The sequence below is a fragment of the Myotis yumanensis genome, unplaced genomic scaffold (assembly GCF_028538775.1).
Source record: "Myotis yumanensis isolate MYYU_CA2020_CCGP unplaced genomic scaffold, mMyoYum1.0.hap1 SCAF_3, whole genome shotgun sequence".
NCBI lineage: Eukaryota > Metazoa > Chordata > Mammalia > Chiroptera > Vespertilionidae > Myotis > Myotis yumanensis.
Window position 1 is genome coordinate 74008746 of NW_027223754.1, and position 20906 is coordinate 74029651.

The 20906-nt window shown below is 38.5% G+C and overlaps 1 protein-coding gene across 1 annotated transcript in view; it reads left to right on the forward strand.

Moving 5' to 3' along the window:
- Window positions 1–20906, forward strand: part of DIAPH3 (diaphanous related formin 3) — a 531965-nt gene that overhangs the window by 57324 nt on the left and 453735 nt on the right. Inside the window, exons 3-4 of the mRNA XM_070408978.1 lie at window positions 706–873; window positions 10895–10999. Coding sequence (XP_070265079.1) covers window positions 706–873; window positions 10895–10999 — 273 coding nt within the window. The remainder of the gene's footprint in view (window positions 1–705; window positions 874–10894; window positions 11000–20906) is intronic.

The window sequence follows — 20906 nt, forward strand, 5'->3', positions numbered from 1 at the left end:
TGAATAATTAGCTTTGCAAGCTAATATACATTTCAAATATCAGCAAACTATTTGATGGTCTAATTGTGGAAGAGGTCCAATTAAAGCCCAAATCCAGTTTTATATCCTGAGGCTTTAGCCACTCAACTCTGTAGTCATTCATGAAGTTCAAATACAGACCAGCCTGAATAAAGAGAAATGTGTTTATTAGGCCAATAAGCTATGGAGATATAAGTAGAATTGTTAATTTAAAATTCCTCAATCACAACAACCCACACCTCTCCAGAGTATAGTATGCACTGTGAAAAGGGCTCTGGACAAGGGGGCTGAGTGCCAGGACACTGAGTAATAGTTTGATTGCCAACTACTAAATTAGGTAAATTCCCTTTGTAAAACTGCTTAGGTTGCTAATCTGTAAAGCAAAGTTCACTGACATTAGAACCTCAATTCTATAATTTTAAGGTTAGAAGGAATCTTTTGTGATTGATTTGTCTTCTGCTTTTAGACAGAATGGTTACTGTAAACTTCTTACTAACACACACACATATATAGATAAAAATATATTTAAAAATATATATCTAATCTTAAAGATTGCAGTGCTGAATCCCTCCTGATGAAACCAAAATGATAATGTGATTGACCTTGTTTGTTTATTTGTTTTTGGGATTAGATAAATGTAGAGAAGGAAATATTTACATATGTGCCATTTTATTCTTTTTTTTGTAGCTGGACAGATTTGCCAGCATAAAAATTCCGGGGAGCAAGAAAGAGAGGCCTCCACTTTCCAACCTGAAAACTGCATTTGCAAGCAGTGATTGTTCTTCAGAGGCGATGGAAAACCTTCCGAAGCCACTGTCAGAGAAGGAAGTCTTAGAACTTTTCGAAAAGATGATGGTAAGAATTTTGTTTCTTATGAAATGTTGTTTGATGTAAAAGCCTTCACTTTTGGTTGTGTTTTAGGAACACTAACATATTTGGACTTGTGTTCCATAGAGCGGTTTCTGATGTCATTTAAGATAGCACTTTAGGCATAGAAAGAGCTTTACGATTACAAAAATAAGACTGTGAAGAAAAATGTCATACCAGTTTTTTGTTTTATACAGGATATATACAAACATAAATACTTAAAGAACCAAATGACATATTTTTGTCTTGACTAGATCGTCTAAGTGGTCTGTTTGTTTGGGTTCAGTTGCGTTTTAGAGTGATGGCCACAGTGCTCTGCTGTGTGTGTTCTTAAGTGTGATGATTTATTGACATGATTTGTTTTATTTTTTTCTTGGTCCTCAGGATAACCAGGTCCTTATCGTCCTGCCTTTGCTATATCTGTAGATACTTGAACTCACTCATTTTGGGGTGTGCCTGTTCTGAAGGTGACACCTGAGGCCATTAGTGGCCTTCTGCAGTTGGTTCTTTATTTTTAATATATTTTTTTGTTGATTTCAGAGAGGAAAGGAGAGAGAGAGAGAGAGAGATAGAAACTTCAATGATGAGAGAGAATCATTAATCGGCTTTCTGCATGCCCCCTCTTGGGGATTGAGCCTGCAATCTGGGCATGTGCCCTGACCAGGAATCGAACCTTGACCTCCTGGTTCATAGGCCGATGCTCAACCACTGAGCCACACCGTCCAGGGCCAGTTGGTTCTAAATGATGGGGATTCTCTGACAGACTCAACTCCTGGCTTTCAAGCTGGTTGAACTCATTTGACCAACAACCCACATATGTTAAGTATATTCAAATCAAATCATTTACCACAAGTGAATGCTAATTTATATAAATAGATTAATTACATATATAATTTCTACTCACAAGTTGCTTATCTCTTAGGATTCAAAACAAACAATTGAAAAAATAAATGAGTAAAAACTGCTAGAAGGTAGTATTTTTTAAAAAAATTTATTTTATTGATATTTTTACAGAGAGGAAGGGAGAAGGATAGAGAGCTAGAAACACCGATGAGAGAGAGAGACATTGATTAACTGCCTCCTGCACACCCCCTATTGGGGATGTGCCTGCAACCAAGGTACACGCCCTTGACCGGAATCAAACTTGGGACCCTTCAGTCCACAGGCTAATGCTCTATCCACTGAGCCAAACCAGTCAGGGTTAGAAGGTAGTATTTACTGATTAAGTTACCTATAAGTTCAGAATAAAAACAAACTACTTTCGTTTTTGAAAGTAGCTTCAGGAGAAACCAAAATGGAAAGGAAATCATAGTAGTTTAGGGGAAATTTAGCAGAGAAAAGTCTTAACTCAGGACAGGATTAAGATACAGAGGGAAGGGCATTCTTTTGTTTTGGGGAAATAGCAGTGAGCAAAGACAGACATAGGTTTCAAATAGCTCATGATGGGGGGTGGCAGTGAGAGGTTGGGAAAATTAGACTGGATTATTATTTGTGACAGATTATGAAATGACTGTATGCTATTCTGAGGAGTTGTATATTGTTTCAGCATGATGATTTACTTTGTATATGTCAATTTCACCTATTGGTTTTGACAGCCTTATTTAGTTTAGGGGGAAATTATTGCATTCACCTATTTAGGTTAACATGTAACATGTGCTTGGAATTTGATAAAATGTTCAGCCAGATTCAGCAGGTGTACTTGCCATTATTTTGCCTTATTTTCTTTTCATCAACAAGTATTTGTGTTCACTGTTGCTCCTGAACTTTCAGAAGACCCCAGAAGGGAAGACTGCCTAGTTTGTGTCTTCGTGGGATTTTCAATTTGAGTTAGAGATTCCTAACTTTTCATTGTTGAACATACATTTTATTAGTATTGCTTTGTATGGAGCCTAGGCTTGGGAACATCTTACCTATTATGTTAGTTCTTGACGAAGTGCTGATTTTGGTTTTAGGTAAACAAATCTGTATACCTCCTTACTAACTCTTGTCATCACGAGTTGATATAATTTCAGCCGAGAACAAAAAAACTTAACTTTTGTTGTTGTTGTTAGTCTTTGTCTCTCTTAATGAGGCTTGTGTTAATGCGGCTTGTATAAAGGTATCTCTCTACAATAGGGTTAGGGTGAGGGTTCAAGATGGTAAAGGACCTTTTCTCTCCCCTTATCCCTGTATCATATGTGTGAGATTCTGGAAGGATATGTTTTTGGTTCATGTGTGACTGCCTTGTTAAGATAAACATTTTTATTTTTTTATTTTTGATCATAATTGCTGGTGCCATCTGAGTAAGTAGAGCGAGTAGGCTATTGATATTAGACAGTTGCAGAGGCCACATTTTATCATCACAAGCCATCAACTACTTGGAAAGTATTGAATATAGTTTATGGTATTCTGTCTGAACATAATTACTTCAGAAGTGTTTTTCTGTCAGTCTTAACCTTCTCCTGCTGAGAGTATCAATTTTAATAGTATGTGCAGGGCAGGTGGCTATTGACATTTCTAAAGTATTTACAGAATACGTATTTAATAACTGGGCCAGATTGCTTGTTAAATCTTAAACAAGTCTCCGTTGTCAGAAGATCTTTTGCAATCAAATTCACTTTACTAAGCAGAATATTAAATTGTTGCTTTCTCATGGCCGCCCAACGTGCTAATGAATGAGTTTGTCACAACTAAGTTCTTTTATGAAAATGAGGAACTCAAAACAACCACATAATCTCAGTGACATTCCATAGTAGACATTTATTTCTTAGGGGAAAAAAAGAGGAGTAGCCGGCTTGTGTGACTCAGTGGTTGAGCGTTGACCTATGAACCAGGAGGTCACAGTTCAATTCCCGGTCAGGGCACATGCTGGGGTTGTGGACTCAATCCCCACTGTGGGGCATGCAATAGGCAGCTGATCAATGGTTCTCTCTCATCATTGATATTTATCTCTTTCCCTTTCCTTTCTTCTCTGAAATCAATAAAAATATATTTAAAAAAAAACAGGAATAGGTTCTTTATGATTCCTTGATCCTATCACAGTACATTGTAGGGAAGATCTGCCGATGATTCTGAAGATGAAGTACATCTTTTTCCTTCTTTAAATATGAATTAGTGATATTACTCAGGTTTTTCAAGGCACCGCATTTTTGACAAATTTAAAGCTGTTTCTGTGGAGGATGCAAGATTTAGATCAGGTTTGATTTTTGTCTTGCAGCTTTGGTGGTATTTTTATTAATAAAAATTATTTTGATGAAGCAACAGCCAATAATTTGCCACTTTAACCTTTTGGCATTTGTGCCTATAGAGGTTTCATACCATTTAAAATTTGCATCTATATTCTTTGTTTTCACATTGTGCAACTTTAATTCTTATTTAACATTATCAAAGGTATTTAAGTAATTTTTACATGATGTAAAAAACTTTGTTTTGAAGAACCTCTTTTCCCTTCTCAAGACAGTCCTTTGAAAGACAGTGTGCTGGTTTGATTACTTAATGAATGTGAAGTACGTGTAGTACTTCAACATGGGTACTCATTTCACTTATTTAGGAAATTGATTTACTTGGTCTCTGGGTAATAATTTCAGTGTGCTTTTTTAAAAGCAGTGATGAATTTTTAGTTTTACTTCTTAAGGGCTTTTTCTCTCATTTGTCTTTTGGCGAAATCAGAATTTTTACCTAAAAAGCCCAGATTGGGTTCTCTATGGATCTAGTTGTGTGAAATAGTTGTGGGGACATTGTTCTATATAAAACTCAGATTTCAGTAGTTACTCTTGAACTCACTATAGATATGTGTAACTGGTTTTTTGAAAGAGGTGACATTGTAGGTACAAGTCGAAAGTGACTTGTGTATTTCTGCCCGTTGCCTCTTCAAATCAGCCCTCTCAGCTTATTCTTTTCTGCCCTTGGATGAAATCCCCGGCAGGTCCCAGAGCTTTCTGTTCACTTTCAGGTAACAAAAAACCTTAGTTCAATATAAATAACTTAATTTTCATCCTAAAAATGCATCTCTCTTTCCCCCTTTCAAGCCTGCTGCACCTACAGTCTCCAGTAGAGGTTGTGAGTTTGGCCTTTTCTCTGTTCCTGCACATTACTTTTCTCTACTCTACACTGAATGTTTCCTCTAGGATTAGATTGGAGTTGAGGGGAGGAAGAGCAATAGTACAGTTGCCGACCTACAGTGTTTGTAACCTGGCATTTTTTGTTGCTCTGGGGTGTTGCACTTCTGGTTGCTGCTGTAACAAATTACTGCAGATTTGGTGACTTGAAAACAACTCCAGTGTATGTCTCACATGGCCACAAGTCCAGGCCGGCTCACCTTGTTTCTCTAGGTTTTATAAGGCTGAAATTGATGTCTAGTGCCTGGGCTCCTATTGCAGAGGCTTTGGGAAAAATCCTCTTCCAAGTTCATGTTGCCAGAACCTAGTTCCTTGCTGTTGTAAGACTGAGCTCCCAGTTTCCTTGCTGCTGTCACTGGGGGCTGTTTTAGCTCCCAAAGGCTCTCTCCTATCTTTCATGTGGGCCCCTATGTCTCATATATCAAATCCATCTCATGCTTCAAATCTCTGACTTTTCTTTCTGTAGCATCTCTTGCCTCCATCTGGAGAAAGTTTTCTGCTTTTAAGCACTCATGTATTAAGTTGGGCACATCCACATAATTCGGAATAATTTCCCTGGAGATTTTAAAGTTTGTAACCTAATTTGTATCTGCACAGTCCGTTTTGCTTGACAGATTACAAATGCTGATTCATTGCACCTGTGGTATATTCGTAGCCCCCTTCTCAGCTTTACCTACAGTTTCCTTGTCACTAGTGACATTTCCTTTGTCTGGCCTTCTGCACCAGTCTTCCATGACCCCATTCCTCTGCTTGGGTCACTTTTTGGATGCAGTACCTCTAAGGTGGCCCAGGCCTTCTTCTTCCTTGAGATCCACATCCTATCCTTAGAAAGCTAATGTGTCCTTTGCTCCTAGCTCCTGTCCTTTATCTTGAACCTTCAGAGTCTGTTCTCTACGAAGAGTAGTTTACTCTGGTGCTTTCTCCCTATGCTTTTAATTTTTGCAATTGTTTTTTACTCTAATTCTTAGTGGCTTTCGGATCATCAGATTCTTTTTGAAACATATAACTCCCTCTTTGCATTTCTCTTTCTTTTTTCTTTGTTTATTGATTTGACACACACACACACACACAGGCACACACACATTGATCAGTTGCCTCCCACACATATCCCAACCAGGGCTCGAACCTGCAACCTGGGTATGTATCCTGACCAGGAATCGAACCCACCATCTTCTGGAGTAGGGGATGGTGCTCCACCCAGCTGAGCCTCACTGGTCTTGGCTCCTATTTTTCTTTGGGCACCATGACATTTCTTTCCTTTTCCTGATTTTTTCCCTTTCTGGCCAATTCTATCAGTTTCCTTTCTAGGTTTCTTCTTCTATCTGTCCTTTTATTTGCTTTCAGTGTTGCCTCTGGCCATCCTGTCTTTTCTTTATGTACTTTTATTCCCTACACACTCCTCCTGGGGGACTGGGTCCCTTTCATGTTATAGAATGTCCCTATATTCTGATACATTGCTGGGCCTTCTACAGAAGAACAGCTACAATCCATGTCTCTAAAATTTGCTAAACCGTAACAGCTAGACACTGAACTCTTTATTTTCTCTGCTTTATTGAAATATAGCGGACACAAAACATTGTGTAAGTTTAAGGCATTCACTGTGATGATTTGATAGACATATATATGTAAAGAATAATATTCACCGAGCCACTGTAAAATGGAATTGGAACTGTCATCCCAGAGGAATTGCCTTGTAAGTCTAAACTCCTCATACCTTTCAAATGTTAAATCAGGGCAAACCAACCTTTGGATTGGGCCTAAACATTGTGTCGAAAACAACTGCAAAAATAACAAGAAAACATATATTATGACTATAGGACTAATGACTACTAGAATAAAAATTAAAAATATTGTTAAGCCCGGCTGGTGTGGCTCAGTGGTTGAGAATCCATGAACCAGGAGGTCATGGTTTAATTCCCCATCAGGGCACATTCCAGGTTGTGGATTCGATCCTCAGTAGGAGGTGTGTAGGAGGTGGCCTGTCAATAATTCTCTCTCATCATTGATTTTTCTATCTTTCTCCCCCTCTCCCTTCCTCTCTCTGAAATCAATAAAAACACACAAAACAAGCATTGTTTAAAATTGGCAGTTACAGTTTTAGCTTATCTGCACCAATAGAAATTCATTCAAATTGGTGCAGCCACTGTGGAAAGTTAAAAATGGAACTATTTTATGGCCCAGAGATTCTACTTTTGGTAATATATCCGAAGAAACCCTAAACACTAATTAGAATATGTGCACCCCTATGTTCATTGCAGTGTTATTTACAATAGCTAAGATTTGGAAACAGCCCAAGTGCCCATCAGTAGATGAGTGGATAAACAAGTTGTGGTATATTTACACAGTGGAATACTATTTGGCCATAAAAAGGAAGGAAATCTTGCTTTTTGTGACAGCAAAACTTGAACCTGGAGAATATTATGTGAAGTGAATTAAGCCAGAGAAAGACAAGTACCATATGATTTCAGTTATAGGTGATATCAAATAAACTAACAAAATAGAAACAGACTCATAGATACAGAGAACAGACTTACAGCTGTCAGAGGTGGGGGAAGGTGGGGGGAGGCTGGGTGAAAAAGGTGAAGGGATTAAGCAAAACAAAACAAAACAAAACACAAAACCCCAAACAACCAATAACTCAGACACAGACAACAGGATGGTGATCACCAGAGGGAAAAGGGTGGTAAAGGGAGGTAGAAGAGAGTAAAGGGGGTATAAATGATGATGGAGGGAGACTTGATTTGGTGAACACACAGTATAATATACAGATGATGTATTATAGAATTGTACACCTGAAACCTATATAATTTTAACCAATGTCACCCCAATAAATCTAATAAAAATTTAAAAAAGTTAATTTACAATCTATGTTGTTAAAGTATTAGTAGAACTTTAACAACAAAAACAATTACTCTTCAGACAGACAGAAACTGAACTTTGATATGATGACTGCTCATGTTAGAGTTTTGAATGAGGTAATATTCAGTTAAATAGCCAACTGTTAAGATTTTTTTCCGTTTAAAGAGTAGATGTTTATTTCTGAATACTGAAATATTGACCTCATTCAAATTGCTCACCAGGCCTTATACAATTATGTGTTCTATGTATTTTCTGCTCAGTGTTTTCTTGATAGATATTTAATGAATTGTATACATGTAACAATATATTGCTGTATCGAGGTAAACTGCTATTACAGAGCTGTTTTAAAATCTACAGCTTCAGTGTCATTTTATACCTATTCAGTATAGTATGTGTTTCAACGTATGTGTGACTAGCCATGATGTACACTGACCACCAGGGAGCAGATGCTCAATGCACAGGCATGGAAACATGGAACAGACTGATGAATCTCAGAGGGAACGGGGGAGGGGGTAGAGTGGGAAGAGATTAACCAAAGATGTTATATGTATATTAGAGGCTGAGTGCATGGATTGGTGCATTGGTGGGGTCCCTTGGCCTGGCCTGCGGGGATCGGGCCAAAACCGGCAGTCTGACATCCCCTGAGGGGTCCTGGATTGCAAGAGGGTGCAGGCCAGGCCGAGGGACCCCACCAGTGCACGAATCCATGCACCGGGCCTCTAGTAGTGAGTAATTTTTTTTTTCATACACAGTTTTTTAAAAATTTTTTAATAGTAGTGAGTAATTTAAAACAGGTTCTCAATGTTCTTAGGCCCCCCCCACCCCTTTAGTAATAATTATTCCCCAACGTCTCCATTCCTACTTTTCCAGTGAAAATCTTTATAGAGAGCTTATATTATCTATACTTACAATTTAGAAAAACAATATAACATCTCACCATACTGTATAACAAAACAATATTATTTTAATATAAACAATGGGCCATGACTACTCAAAAAGGTTCAACACAGTCACACTCTTGAATACCTATGCACAACTATTGGTAAAGCTAAAAAAAAAGAAGAAGAAGAAGAAGAAGAAGAAGAAGAAGAAGAAGAAGAAGAAGGAGGAACACTCTAAAAATGTATGACTGTAGTGACTATAATTTATAAACTAGTAGTTCAATTCTTGGAAAAATCCAGTGTATATTAAGACCACAATAAGAAATATTTAATAAGTAGCAATTTACATATGAATTCCAGGGTATATCTAATTCCATTGAATTATAGTTTAGGCTTAGATAATTATGATTCACTCTTTCTCTTTTTATTTTATTATTTTTATATAATATATATGTACATATATATATTTATTGACTTCAGAGAGGAAGAGAGACAGAGAGAAACATCAATGAGAGAGAATCATTGATCAGTAGTCTGCATACCCTACACTGGGGACCGAGCCTTCAATCCTTGCATGTGACCTCCTGGTTCATAGGTCAATGCTCAACCACTGAGCCATCCAGTGGGATTTGGCTTCTTTTTTAAAACTTCTCTCACTTTTTTTCTCCCCCTACCTCTCTCTCCTCTCTCTTTTTTTAAGGTATGTGCACCTATCTGTCTTTGGGAAACAGGACTTTTTTTGGTTATTTATTTATTTTATTATGTAGGACTAGCCCGTGTGTTGCAGAAAGTCCAGCACACCTCCCCCCTGCAAATCTTGGTAGCATCACCTCAGTCACAGTGGCAACCAGATGGCCCAGACATTTTCCAAATGCATCCTAAATGGTGTTAAAGACTGTTGAGAATCACTGGCTTAGAGGGAAAAAAAGGAAACGAAACAAACCATTATTCACATAATAGGATATTACTAATTAGAACAGCCAAGAGAGACGTTACTAATTACTACCTTTTATTGGAGTGTCAAATGGAACAGCTTATAAGATCCTAAATATTTATATCAAGGTGCAATGAAGGAAATTTTGACATTAAGTGCTTGAACAGTTTGGTAGCCAAAAACTGAGTCAGCTAACGGCAGAAACTACAGTGTCTGATGAATTGTAGCACCCTCTAAAACTTGGGAGACATTTAATTTGCTGGGCTCCTTAGGTGATCCAGCGTTCTGAATTTTATGGTCTCATTTCTAAGTGGATATGGCATTTGTATACATTCAGGTGTTTTACATTGCATATCACAACAACCCAAGGTTAAGATCAGGAGGAAATCTGATTGAACTGCCCTTCTCCTTCAGCCTCTTCTGTCTTAAGCTCCTTTCCTATGCCAGAACAGCCTCTTTAGCAACTTAATTGATAGATACTGGTAACAATTCTTATACATATGTGAATATATGTGACTTGAATTTTTTTTTAGTGAGGTATTGGCCTGTAGCAACATATAGGTCACTTAAATCCTTGTTTTGAATGGTGCTTGATCAATGTTAGATTTTTAGGTGGTAACCTCTTTTTATAAGTGTAATTTTAATATAATTTAGCACATTGATTAAAGTTAAGAAGTTAATGAGTATTTCAGATGTGATGGAGAAGAGAATTAAAACTATAGAATGCTTCACTTATCTGGGGGAATCAGTACTAGGTATTTGATAATCGTTGCTTATAGTTATCAGAATCTGTAATGTAGTTGGCTTATTTACTTTTTAATTTTTATGATACACGGAGCGGCTCTTTCAATATGGTATGAAATAGCTTCAGGTACAGTTGTAAAAAATACACACACATATGTTGAAATTGTTAATCCTAAATCCTACTGACTTTATGAAAGGCAGATATCTTCAACTGTCTAATTATCTATAGTGATGTGAATGTAATTTTACTAGCCTGATGTGAATTTGAAAAGCTGTTTTGGTAAGTGTTTTACTTCTGAAGATGATCTAGAATACTTTCTTCTCTGTACCTCAGCTCTTTTTCTCTCTCTCTTCTCCAGGCAGAACTACACGTAAATCATTCCAAAACAATTAATGCTGCTTTAGTCACAAATTATTGATTTTCCATTCATAGTGTATGTAGAGTGGCTGCTCTACTTAGATTCTAAAATGAGGCTTTTAATTGTGTTTTCCAGGAAGATATGAATTTAAATGAAGATAAGAAGGCACCATTGCGGGAAAAAGACTTCAGTATCAAAAAAGAAATGGTGATGCAGTACATTAATACTGCTTCGAAGACAGTAAGTAAAACTGTCAAGTGGAAAAATACTGCTGAACACGTGATAGTATGAAAAACAATGCATTTGTCTAATGAAGTGAGTAAGTTTGTGGGGAACTGGAACCAGAGGGCTTTGAGTGTATAATTAAAGGCACAAGAACTACAAGATTGTTTAATTTAAAAGTAGTTCTCATCTTATAACTTTTAAACTGCTTTTGTATTTCAGCTACTCACATTGCTAAGAAACCCTGTGATTAGTTGATTTATTTACTGTAAGACAACTTTTCTTAATAGTGAATTAATATGTTTATTGACTTTATGTCACTTGTAAATTGAGATAATATTTGTATTATAGAAAAGTGAGACTGATTTTACTCTAACTGCTTGAATCTGGATATATTACAGTGGCTTGGAGGCATATCTTTAATGTGAGTTTTCCTATGGAGAAAGTAATCTTGTAGCAGATTATAAATGTAGACATAGAAAGGAGCATTGAGCATTTACTTGGCTGTCAGTTCTAAGGAAAGATGAAATATGTGGGTGGAAGTAATGAGTAAATGTCTAAGAAACCATGACTGGCACACAGAATCAATTACATTTATTTCATGGACCAAAAATTGAGCTTGACCAGTCATATAAAAATTGTAAATAAATACGTTAGATGAAAAATATAAAATGGAAGCTAATGAAGCAATCAGTGGAAAGACTGTAGGAAATGATTTTGGCTGAAATTAAGATAGAATTGGCTTAGGGAGAAATGACATACTGGAGTCTCACTGGATACTTTAATCTAAGGCCAGGTTAAATGAATATGAGTTACTTATACTTTAACTCCATTTATTTGCTAGACCAGTCAGTGACTCTCTGGTATTTCTTTTTGAAGGAAGACTCAAATGATGTTTAATTTTTAAACGTGTCTCATGTTCTGGCAGGCTGATATTCAGTTGTAGGAATCACTGAGTACTGTGACTTCAGCTCTTTATATAGATGGGCTCTGTACCTGCTATTGTGATATAAAATTGTCTTTGTCATTTAATGATACTTGGACATCACACATTAGCATTAGGAGCCAGAGCTCTTATGTTTTAGATCAATTTATTTATTCTGTGTTTCATCTTACTGTACCTCTCTGGTCCTTAAATTCCTCATTCATAAGCTGGAACTAATATCCACATGGTTTGTTGTTAGAATTAAATTGTTTATTCCAAGGTTAAAACAAAACATTTTATTATTATTATTTTTGATCCTCACCGGAGGATACGCTTATTTATTTTTCTTTCCTTTTTAAAAAAATTGATTTTAGAGGGAGGAAGGGAGGGAGAGAGAGACATCGATGTCAGAACATTGATGGTTTGCCTTTTTTAAGTGCCGCCACCGGGGATCGAACTTGAAACCTAGGTTTGTGCCTTGACTGAGAATGGAACCAGCAACCTTTCCATATATGGGACTATGCTCCAACCAACAGACCCACACCGGCCAGGACTTTTTTTAAACCCTCACCTGAGGATTTTTTTTTTTTAAATTTAATTGATTGAGAGAAAGAGAGATGTGCGAGAGAAACATTGATCCCTTGTCTCCTGCATATGCCCCAACTAGGAATTGAACCTTCTACCTTTTGGCGCATGGAACGATGCTCCAACCATCTGAGCCACCCAGCCAGGCAACATAACGGATTTTATAACCGGTGGCTGCCTCTGTGGTAGCAGTGGTGTTAGTAGCAATTGTTTGTTGTTTTCTTTTTTCTTTGTGATTTGTTTATTGTTTGTGCTGTTGAAATTATTATACCATAATTAAAAATGTAAGTAAATGTACATCAGTAAAATACAATTTTATTATTAGTGAGTCTATATTTCTAAGACATTCATTTGTTCATCCATCACATTTATTAAGTTTCTATATGTCAGTCACTATTTTAGGCACTGGAGGTAGAGCACCAAAATAATCTATCATGTATCTTATGGAGCAACATAGGACAACACAGAAGGCATGAAATAGGTGAAATGTGATGTGGAAGAAATAGCAAGGATTAGGGTAGAGATGGTAAAACTGTTTTATATAGAATAATCAGGGAAGAGTACCCTGTTTGGGAATTTAAATCCAACAAGCATGAATTCACTTAATATAATTACAAGAGATACAATATTAGAACTGGTTTAGAAAATCTTGTGTTTTAATTCTTGAATTTCAAGTTATAAACAGACTTTTTAATAGGAGAACAAACCATTTTGAACTTCATTATAGTGGGCCCCTTTCAGTTTGCATTCACTGATGTTAAACTTTAATCCTCTAATCATTTTGGACTAAGGTTGGAACTTATTTACCAGAATTAGTTAATTAGATTATCAGGATTGAAATAGATTAGTTATCTAACGTGTGATTAAAGCTTTGGCTCATTTAATTAGTAAATGAGGATCATGGCTTTTCCTAAGAGGGTTCTGAGTAATTTGGCAGATGTTTAACGCTGCAGAAAGTTCAAGCTGACCAGTCATCTATTTTTGCTCTGGAAGTAGAAACACATTTTATTAACTCTAGGATAAGGACTTTGTCATGCCAGTATATTTAGGTTAATGAGTACTTAAATAGGTTCTCTGAGAAAAACACAATAAAAATTCATCCTTAGGTTGTTTTAGAGAAAATGTGGGGAGTTTGTATTAGATATACTTTTGTTTTCACTTTAGCCTTAGAATTTGCTTTGAGATTCTTTTTTGTGGATAAGCATTAATGTAATTTATATTGAAATATGTTTTGTTGATTTTAGAAAGAGAGGAAGGGAAAGGGAGAGAGAAATACCAATGTGAGAGAGAATCATTGATTTGTTGCCTCCCAAATGCCCCCTACTGGGGATTGAACCTGCAGCCTGGACATGGGCCCTCACAGGGAATCCAACCTGTGACCTTACAGTGCACAGGATAACACCAAACCAACTGAGCCACATTGGCCAAGTTGCATTAATATAACTTTTTAGAAAATAGTACTAGGACCTAGTTGATGATTTGAAAATGCTTTAGAAATGTTAACTCTTAAAGTAGCACTAATGTAGATAAACTTGGATTTTAGAAGGGTGAAAAAATCAATCAAGTTAAGGTTATTTCAAAGACCTTAGTAAGTTTCAGTTTAGATAGCCAAATAGTAAAACTTTCTTCAATTAGGAAAGATTAATAAAATTTTATTAAGCAAATATCATGTGTAAAGGCTGTAAATGCCAGATCAGCATTTTCCTAACTTCCTAGGGCATGCACATATGACCCAGATTTGGCCAGTACAACCTGATGGCCAGGGAAAGTCGGGGCTTCTCAGAAAGGTTTCCCTCCCTCATGAAAGGATCCAGAGCAGGAAAGCCACCTTTTTTGCTATTGAACATGTTTATGGGGGTATAGTTTGCTTGGGATGAGACGTCTTGGAGCTGCTGCTCTGGTCTGATGCAGTCCTGTCTCCAGGCGCTTCCATTACGTGCATGAGGTGATTCGTGCTCTTCTTTAAGCTGCTGTAAATTGGATTTTTGCTTTGCTGCTCTAAGCATCCTGATATACCATCCAGATACACTTTTGCCTATGCAGGATCTCTCTTTATCCTTATTTCATTCTGGAAATTACTCTTTCCATCCAGAGGAGCATTTTAGAAGACCCTCCCATCACCCATTATACTCAGAGCATAGATGAGAGAGGTACTACATGGTCCAGGGGCCATTTCCTGGTAAATGAATTGCCTCAGCTGTTTCGCAGCAAGTTTATTGGAGAAAACTTCTTCCAAAAAGAATGATACAGAATTTACTTTTGTTTGATTACTAGCTAGAGGGTCAGACTATTCTGTAATTAGTGGCACAGACCTTGAAAGTAGGATGTGACATGATAGTCCAAATCAGTGGTTCTCAACCTTCCTAATGCCGCAACCCTTTAATACAGTTCCTCATGTTGTGGTGACCCCCAACCATAAAATTATTTTCGTTGCTACTTCATAACTATAATTTTGCTACTGTTATGAATCGTAATGTAAATATCTGATATGCTATATGTGTTTTCTGATGGTCGCAACCCACAGGTTGAGAACCGCTGGTCCAAATGGAAGTGAATTCACAGTTCCCAAACGGTGTAAGAAAATTCTGGAACAGAGAAGAGGATCTCTTAAGCCACACTTGCCTACATATTTTCCCCATTTTCTAAGTGTAAGGGAACTAGCATTTAATATATGGAGCTATTACATATCTGTATCTAATTATGCTTAATCTAACTGAGAATAGTTCTCATCCTTCATTGTGGTTTAATATTCTTAATCCTTTTCTTCCTTTAAAATTCTTAAAGCATTGTTTGTAGATATCACTGGTGATTTTTGCAGACAAGATTCTTGTGCTATGAGTAGACAAATCAGGCTTAGGAATCACTATAATAATAAAAGCGTAATATGCTAATTAGACTGGACAGACAAATGACCTTCTGGATGTCCTTCTGGACATCCTTCTGGACAAAGCTGCCACAGTGGAGGCAGCCACCCAGGCAGGCAGGGGCCGAGGCAGAGGTGTTAGGGGCAATCAGGCAGGCAGACAGAGATGGTTAGGGGCAGTGAGGCAGGCAGGCGAGTGGTTAGGGGTGATAAGGCAGGCAGGCAGAGTGGTTAGGGGCAATGATGCAGACAGGCAGGCGAATGGTTAGGAGCCAGCAGTCCCAGATTGTGAGAAGGATGCCTGACTGCCATTTTAGGCCCGATCTGACAGGGATCCCTGCGGGATCGGGCCTAAACCAACAGCCATACATCCCCCAAGGGGTCCCGGATTGCAAGAGGGTACAGGCTGGGCTGAGGGGCCCCCCCTGCCCCCCGCCACCATGTACGAATTTGGTGCACCGGGCCTCTAGTATGCAAATAGATTTGCTGCCTTCATGCTAACACTAACCTTTAAGGAAAAGAAAGTTTTTCTTTCTTTTTTTTTTTTTTTTTAAATATATTTTATTGATTTTTTTACAGAGAGGGAGGGAGAGGGATAGAGAGTCAGAAACATCGATGAGAGAGAAACATCGATCAACTGCCTCCTGCACACCCCCCACTGGGGATGTGCCCACAACCAAGGTACATGCCCTTGACCGCAGTCGAACCCGGAACCCTTCAGTCCGCAGGCTGATGCTCTATCCACTGAGCCAAACCGGTCAGGCGAAAGTTTTTCTTTTCTTCTTGATTTTGGTTGATCAAACCTAATGTTTGTGATACCAGTGTTTATATTGGTGCATATTTTCTTATGTGTGCTTGAGTTATACTTAGGACGAGCTGGCTCTGACTACATTATGTCTGGGTAATGTGAGTCTTCCAGACCAGGTTGACCGAAAGCCGTGAACTAGTTTATACAAAACTAGTTTATACACAGCTAATGAATGTGTTAAAAAGGACACCTGAGAGTAGGATTTAGATCAGTGCAATATTCATCCCCCACCACTATTTTAAAGTGAATAAAACATTCACTTACTTTTCTCTTTTCTTTCTGTCAAGGAGACTCTTCTATTTGTTTTTCCACTTTTAGGCTTTTTCAGAGTAATCTGTGTCAGTACAAACTGAAGTCCTGAGAAGCCAAAACTTATATTCCAGAGAGTGGAAGGAGGCAGAGGGTCAGAATGGATGAGAGCGAGTGAAGAGGGCCATCAGGGAGGCCAAGTGTGAGAGAGAAGACAGGAGAACCTGAGAGATGTCTGGTCCTTTGTGGGGAGGTGGAGTTTTAGGGAGAGAGAAACTTAAGATTTTTAGGGAAATTTTATTTGTGCTACATACACAGTGTTCAAGCCTTTATTATGTCTCCAAGAACCATTCAGTGGAGATAAGCATTTGCTCACAGTGCTTCTGAGTTGTCTTTTTCTCTTTTCCAATTAATTTTTATATGCAAGGTGAGGACCAGCTGAACCTGTTGATTTCTGTACAGATTACAACTGGACTGCTACCTGTCAGTGCATACATAGTCTTTTTTATTTTTGGTTGTTCCACTAGAGGTGGATAAAATGCTTTAGAAATTTCTCTTTGAAATTTATACTTCTATTTCCTCTGTCCTAACTTGGAATTAAAAGCCCTTATAAACTTCATTTCCCTCCTCCCACTCCCAGTATGCCATCAGAGTCTATATCACATCTGCACATCAATGATCATTTTACGTGGGCTGATATCTAATAAGAATGGCCTAATTTCACATTTCTAAGCTTCTTAATTAGAACATCCTTTAGTTCCTATTTGTGTTTAGTGTTTTTTCCTTTTTGATGTATTTTTTCAGGGAAAGAAGCAGAATTTCTGTTTTGTAAGTATGCCTGGAAATTTGCTAGCTTCCTTTGACTTTGTTTTCAACTTTGTTTCCCAGTCCGTGTGGTCTGCAGTCAGGTGACTGCAAAGGCTTCTTCCAGGAATGAATTGGAAAAGTGTAGATAGTGTTTCACTTTACTCCTTGAATCTTTACCTATTTCTATAGTTCTTGCTTAGACTTCTTTAATAAGAAATACAATTAAATATCAAATATTGTAGAACATTACTTTAAAAGTCATATAGAAAAACTATAACAAGTTTTTTAAGCAGTATGGTAAAATGAGTCTAAATTGAGTAAATCTGGAGGGTGAGAGATACCAAAGAGAAACCAGAGGGTACAGAGTCTGGATTATGCAGAAAGTTTCTCTTTCTGGTGCATGCATGACACCTCCTCGTTCAGGATCAGCTGTGACTCATTTAAGGACCACAGCATGGATGTCTTTGATGGTTGCCCAGCATGCAGCACCCTCAGGTGCAATCCCTGGCCCACACCCTTCTCAGGTGTGCAGCGTGTGCCCTGCCTATCCACAGACCGGAACTTTTTGTTTATGTCCAAACTGCAGCATTAATTTTCTCTCACAGCACAAGATGGGTATTTTAGATCGAGGAGCATGTGTTAGTAGGGCCTCAACAGTTTTTCTTGAGAGTGGCTTTTCACATGGGCTCCCTGTGCTGGCTTAGAAGATGACCAGCCAAACCTACACAGGTGGGTGTACTTCTAGTGGGCCCTCCCCTGCTGTGTCCAACAGTGGGAGAAACAGAAAGGTCAGCACCCCTGAATCAAGCTACTGGACCATCATCCCCCATGCCCTCCTGCAGCCGCAGTCCGGAAGGCAGGGGGCGTTTGTGTGGTCCCCCTGCTCCTGGTGGTGCCCCCCCTGTTGGGGAGCCAGAGCACATGGTTGTCCTGCCAGCACCTGGCCACTGACCGACTGACCAAAAATCCTTCCACCTTTATGTGTGGCTTGTTGAGAATCACCATGACCTGAAGATGTTTCTTTGAGATTAGTTCTTCTAGGGAAAGAACATATAGTTCAATTTGAATTCTCACCAAATTTCTCATTGCCTTGTAGAAATTACCCAGTTATTTATCTTTTTGGCTCCAATAATGTTTTCGGGATAGAAAATAAATCACGCTTATTCAATTGGTTTTGAGGTGTAGTTCCCTTACAGTGAGGAGCATAGTCCAGTTTGACCAGTTTTAACAAATGCGTTCAGCTATGTAATCTGCCCATCATGATAGAAAACATTCCTGTGGTCCCTGAGGTCCCCTTTTATTGTGGGCTGAATGTTTGTGTCCCCCAGTCAAAGCCCTGATCCTGTGTGAGGGTGGAGGTGGGCTTTTGGGGAAGTGGTTAGGATGACTTGAGGTGAGGAGGGTGGTCCATGGTAGGATTAGTGCCCTAATTGGAGGGCAGAGACCCCGACCCGGCTCACACACCTAGAGGCCATGTGAACACTTATCTGTGGGTCAGGAAGGGGCCCCACTGACCCCACATTTCTGGTCTTGGAAACTACTCCCTCCTCCCAAATCTTGAGAAACCACTGTGGCCTCTGCTGACTTGTCATGGCCACTAGAGTTGGACTAGAGTGGCCGGGAACCCGTTAAGCCTTTCCAGACACCATCCCCGGTCGCGAGTGCTCCTGTTTCTGCCACCACTCCTTTCATTTACCTCTGTGAAACCTTTTAACGGAGCCGAACTGCGGCCTCCCTTTGTGTCTGGGTGTCTGCCTGGGGCTCCTGCTTTACCACTCACTCCTCCTGGGGATGTGTTGTGCCACAGGTGCTGGCCTGACCTCGGTGGAACTGGGAGTTTCTCTGGTTTGGCTTCTATGACTAAGGCTGTGCATATTCTTGTACCTGTTTTCTGTGACATGTCTCATTTCTCTTGGGCAGATACCTAGGAGTGGAGCTGCCCTATGAGTGCTTCATGGACTGAGCAGCAACTTTAGTTTGCATCTTCTTAAGCTCACTGAAGCACACTTCCATCTGCTGCTTTTTTGTACCTCTGCTCTGAAGTGTCTGATCAAGCCTTTGCCCTTCATATACAGTAGATCCTTCGGTTATGTTGGAGATCTGTTCCTATGGCACAGTGTAACAAGATTTTTGCCGTAAGTCGGAACCCACCTACATAAGCACCTACATCACTCACATGGAGCACATACACAGCAATAATGAAGTGGAACAGTAAAAAAATTTAAAAGAAAGATAACAATTCCTGACCTTTACTTATGTTAAATAAATAATAAAAAAACATAAAGCACATATGTACATATGTCGAAATGACGGAACATTTTTTTTTTTATAAATAAATGAGAGATGGTGACATAACCACGAAATGATGTAAGTCAACTCCAATGTAACCTGAGGACTGTCTGTCTGTATGTATGTGTGTGTGTGTATGTATATATATATATATATATATATATACATACACACACACACACAAACACACACACACACACACACATACATATACTAGAGGCCTGATGCACGAAATTTGTGCAAGAGTTGGCCTTCCTTCCTCTGGCTGCCAGCACCGGCTTCCCTCTGGCACCCGGGACTGGGGCTTCCCTCTGACCACCGGCAGGCATCTGGAACCCAGGCTTCCCTCGCAGCCCTGGCTTTGTCTGGAAGGACATCTGGTCTAATTAGCATATTACACTTTTATTATTATAGATTAGGTAAAACAATTTCTACAAGGCAATGAGAAATTTGGTGAGAATTTAAATTGAACTATATGTTCTTTTCCTTAGAAGAACTGGTTTCAAAGAGACGTCTTCAGGTCATGGTGATTCTCAACAAGCCACACATGAAAGTGGAAGGATTTATATATATAAGTATATATATAAAATATATTGTTATTGATTTTAGAGAGGGAGAGGGAGAGAGATAGAAACATCAATAAGAGAGAAACATTGATTGGCTGCCTTCCGCACACCTCCCACTGGGGCTCTAACCTTCAATGTAGGCATGTATCCTGACTAGGAATGGAACCAATGACCTCTTAGTGCATGGGATGACGCTCAATCCACTGAGCCACACTGACCAGGCTGCCTTTTTTTAAGTCGAGTTGTAAAAGTCCTTTATGTCTTGTGGATACAAGGCTTGTCAGATGCATATATTACAAATATTACCTCCCATTCTTTGACTTACCTATTCATTTTATTAATGGTCTACAGTATTTTTAAAATTAACTTAAAAATAAATTGAGTTCGTATGTGTAGGATTATAGATTCTTATGTGTGTGTGTATACATAGTGTTTAAAAGCATCTTGCAGGGTGTTACCCTGGTACCAGTTCTGGCTCAGTAGGGTATGAGGTTCTCAAGTATAGAGGCCCAGTTTTCTGTAGTATTGTCCTTCTAGGCATATACTGATCAGAAAAGAATTGTGTTTTGAGGAAATATTAGTCATATGTTTGGGTTTGTGTATATTTTCTCTAGATAGAAAATCTAGTGTTCATTTGTTTTAGTATCAATATGCTAATATTGTTATAACAGTGGGGGCATGTTTATACCTTTCAGTGTCTATTTTTTTTAGAGTTCAGTTTCATATGTTAATTTGGAAAGCATTGTCAGAGACAGGTAAATGAAGCTATTCTTTTGTTTCATTTTCTTTCACTTTTCATCACTGTTTCTCTTTAAAAGGTTTGTATTTTAATC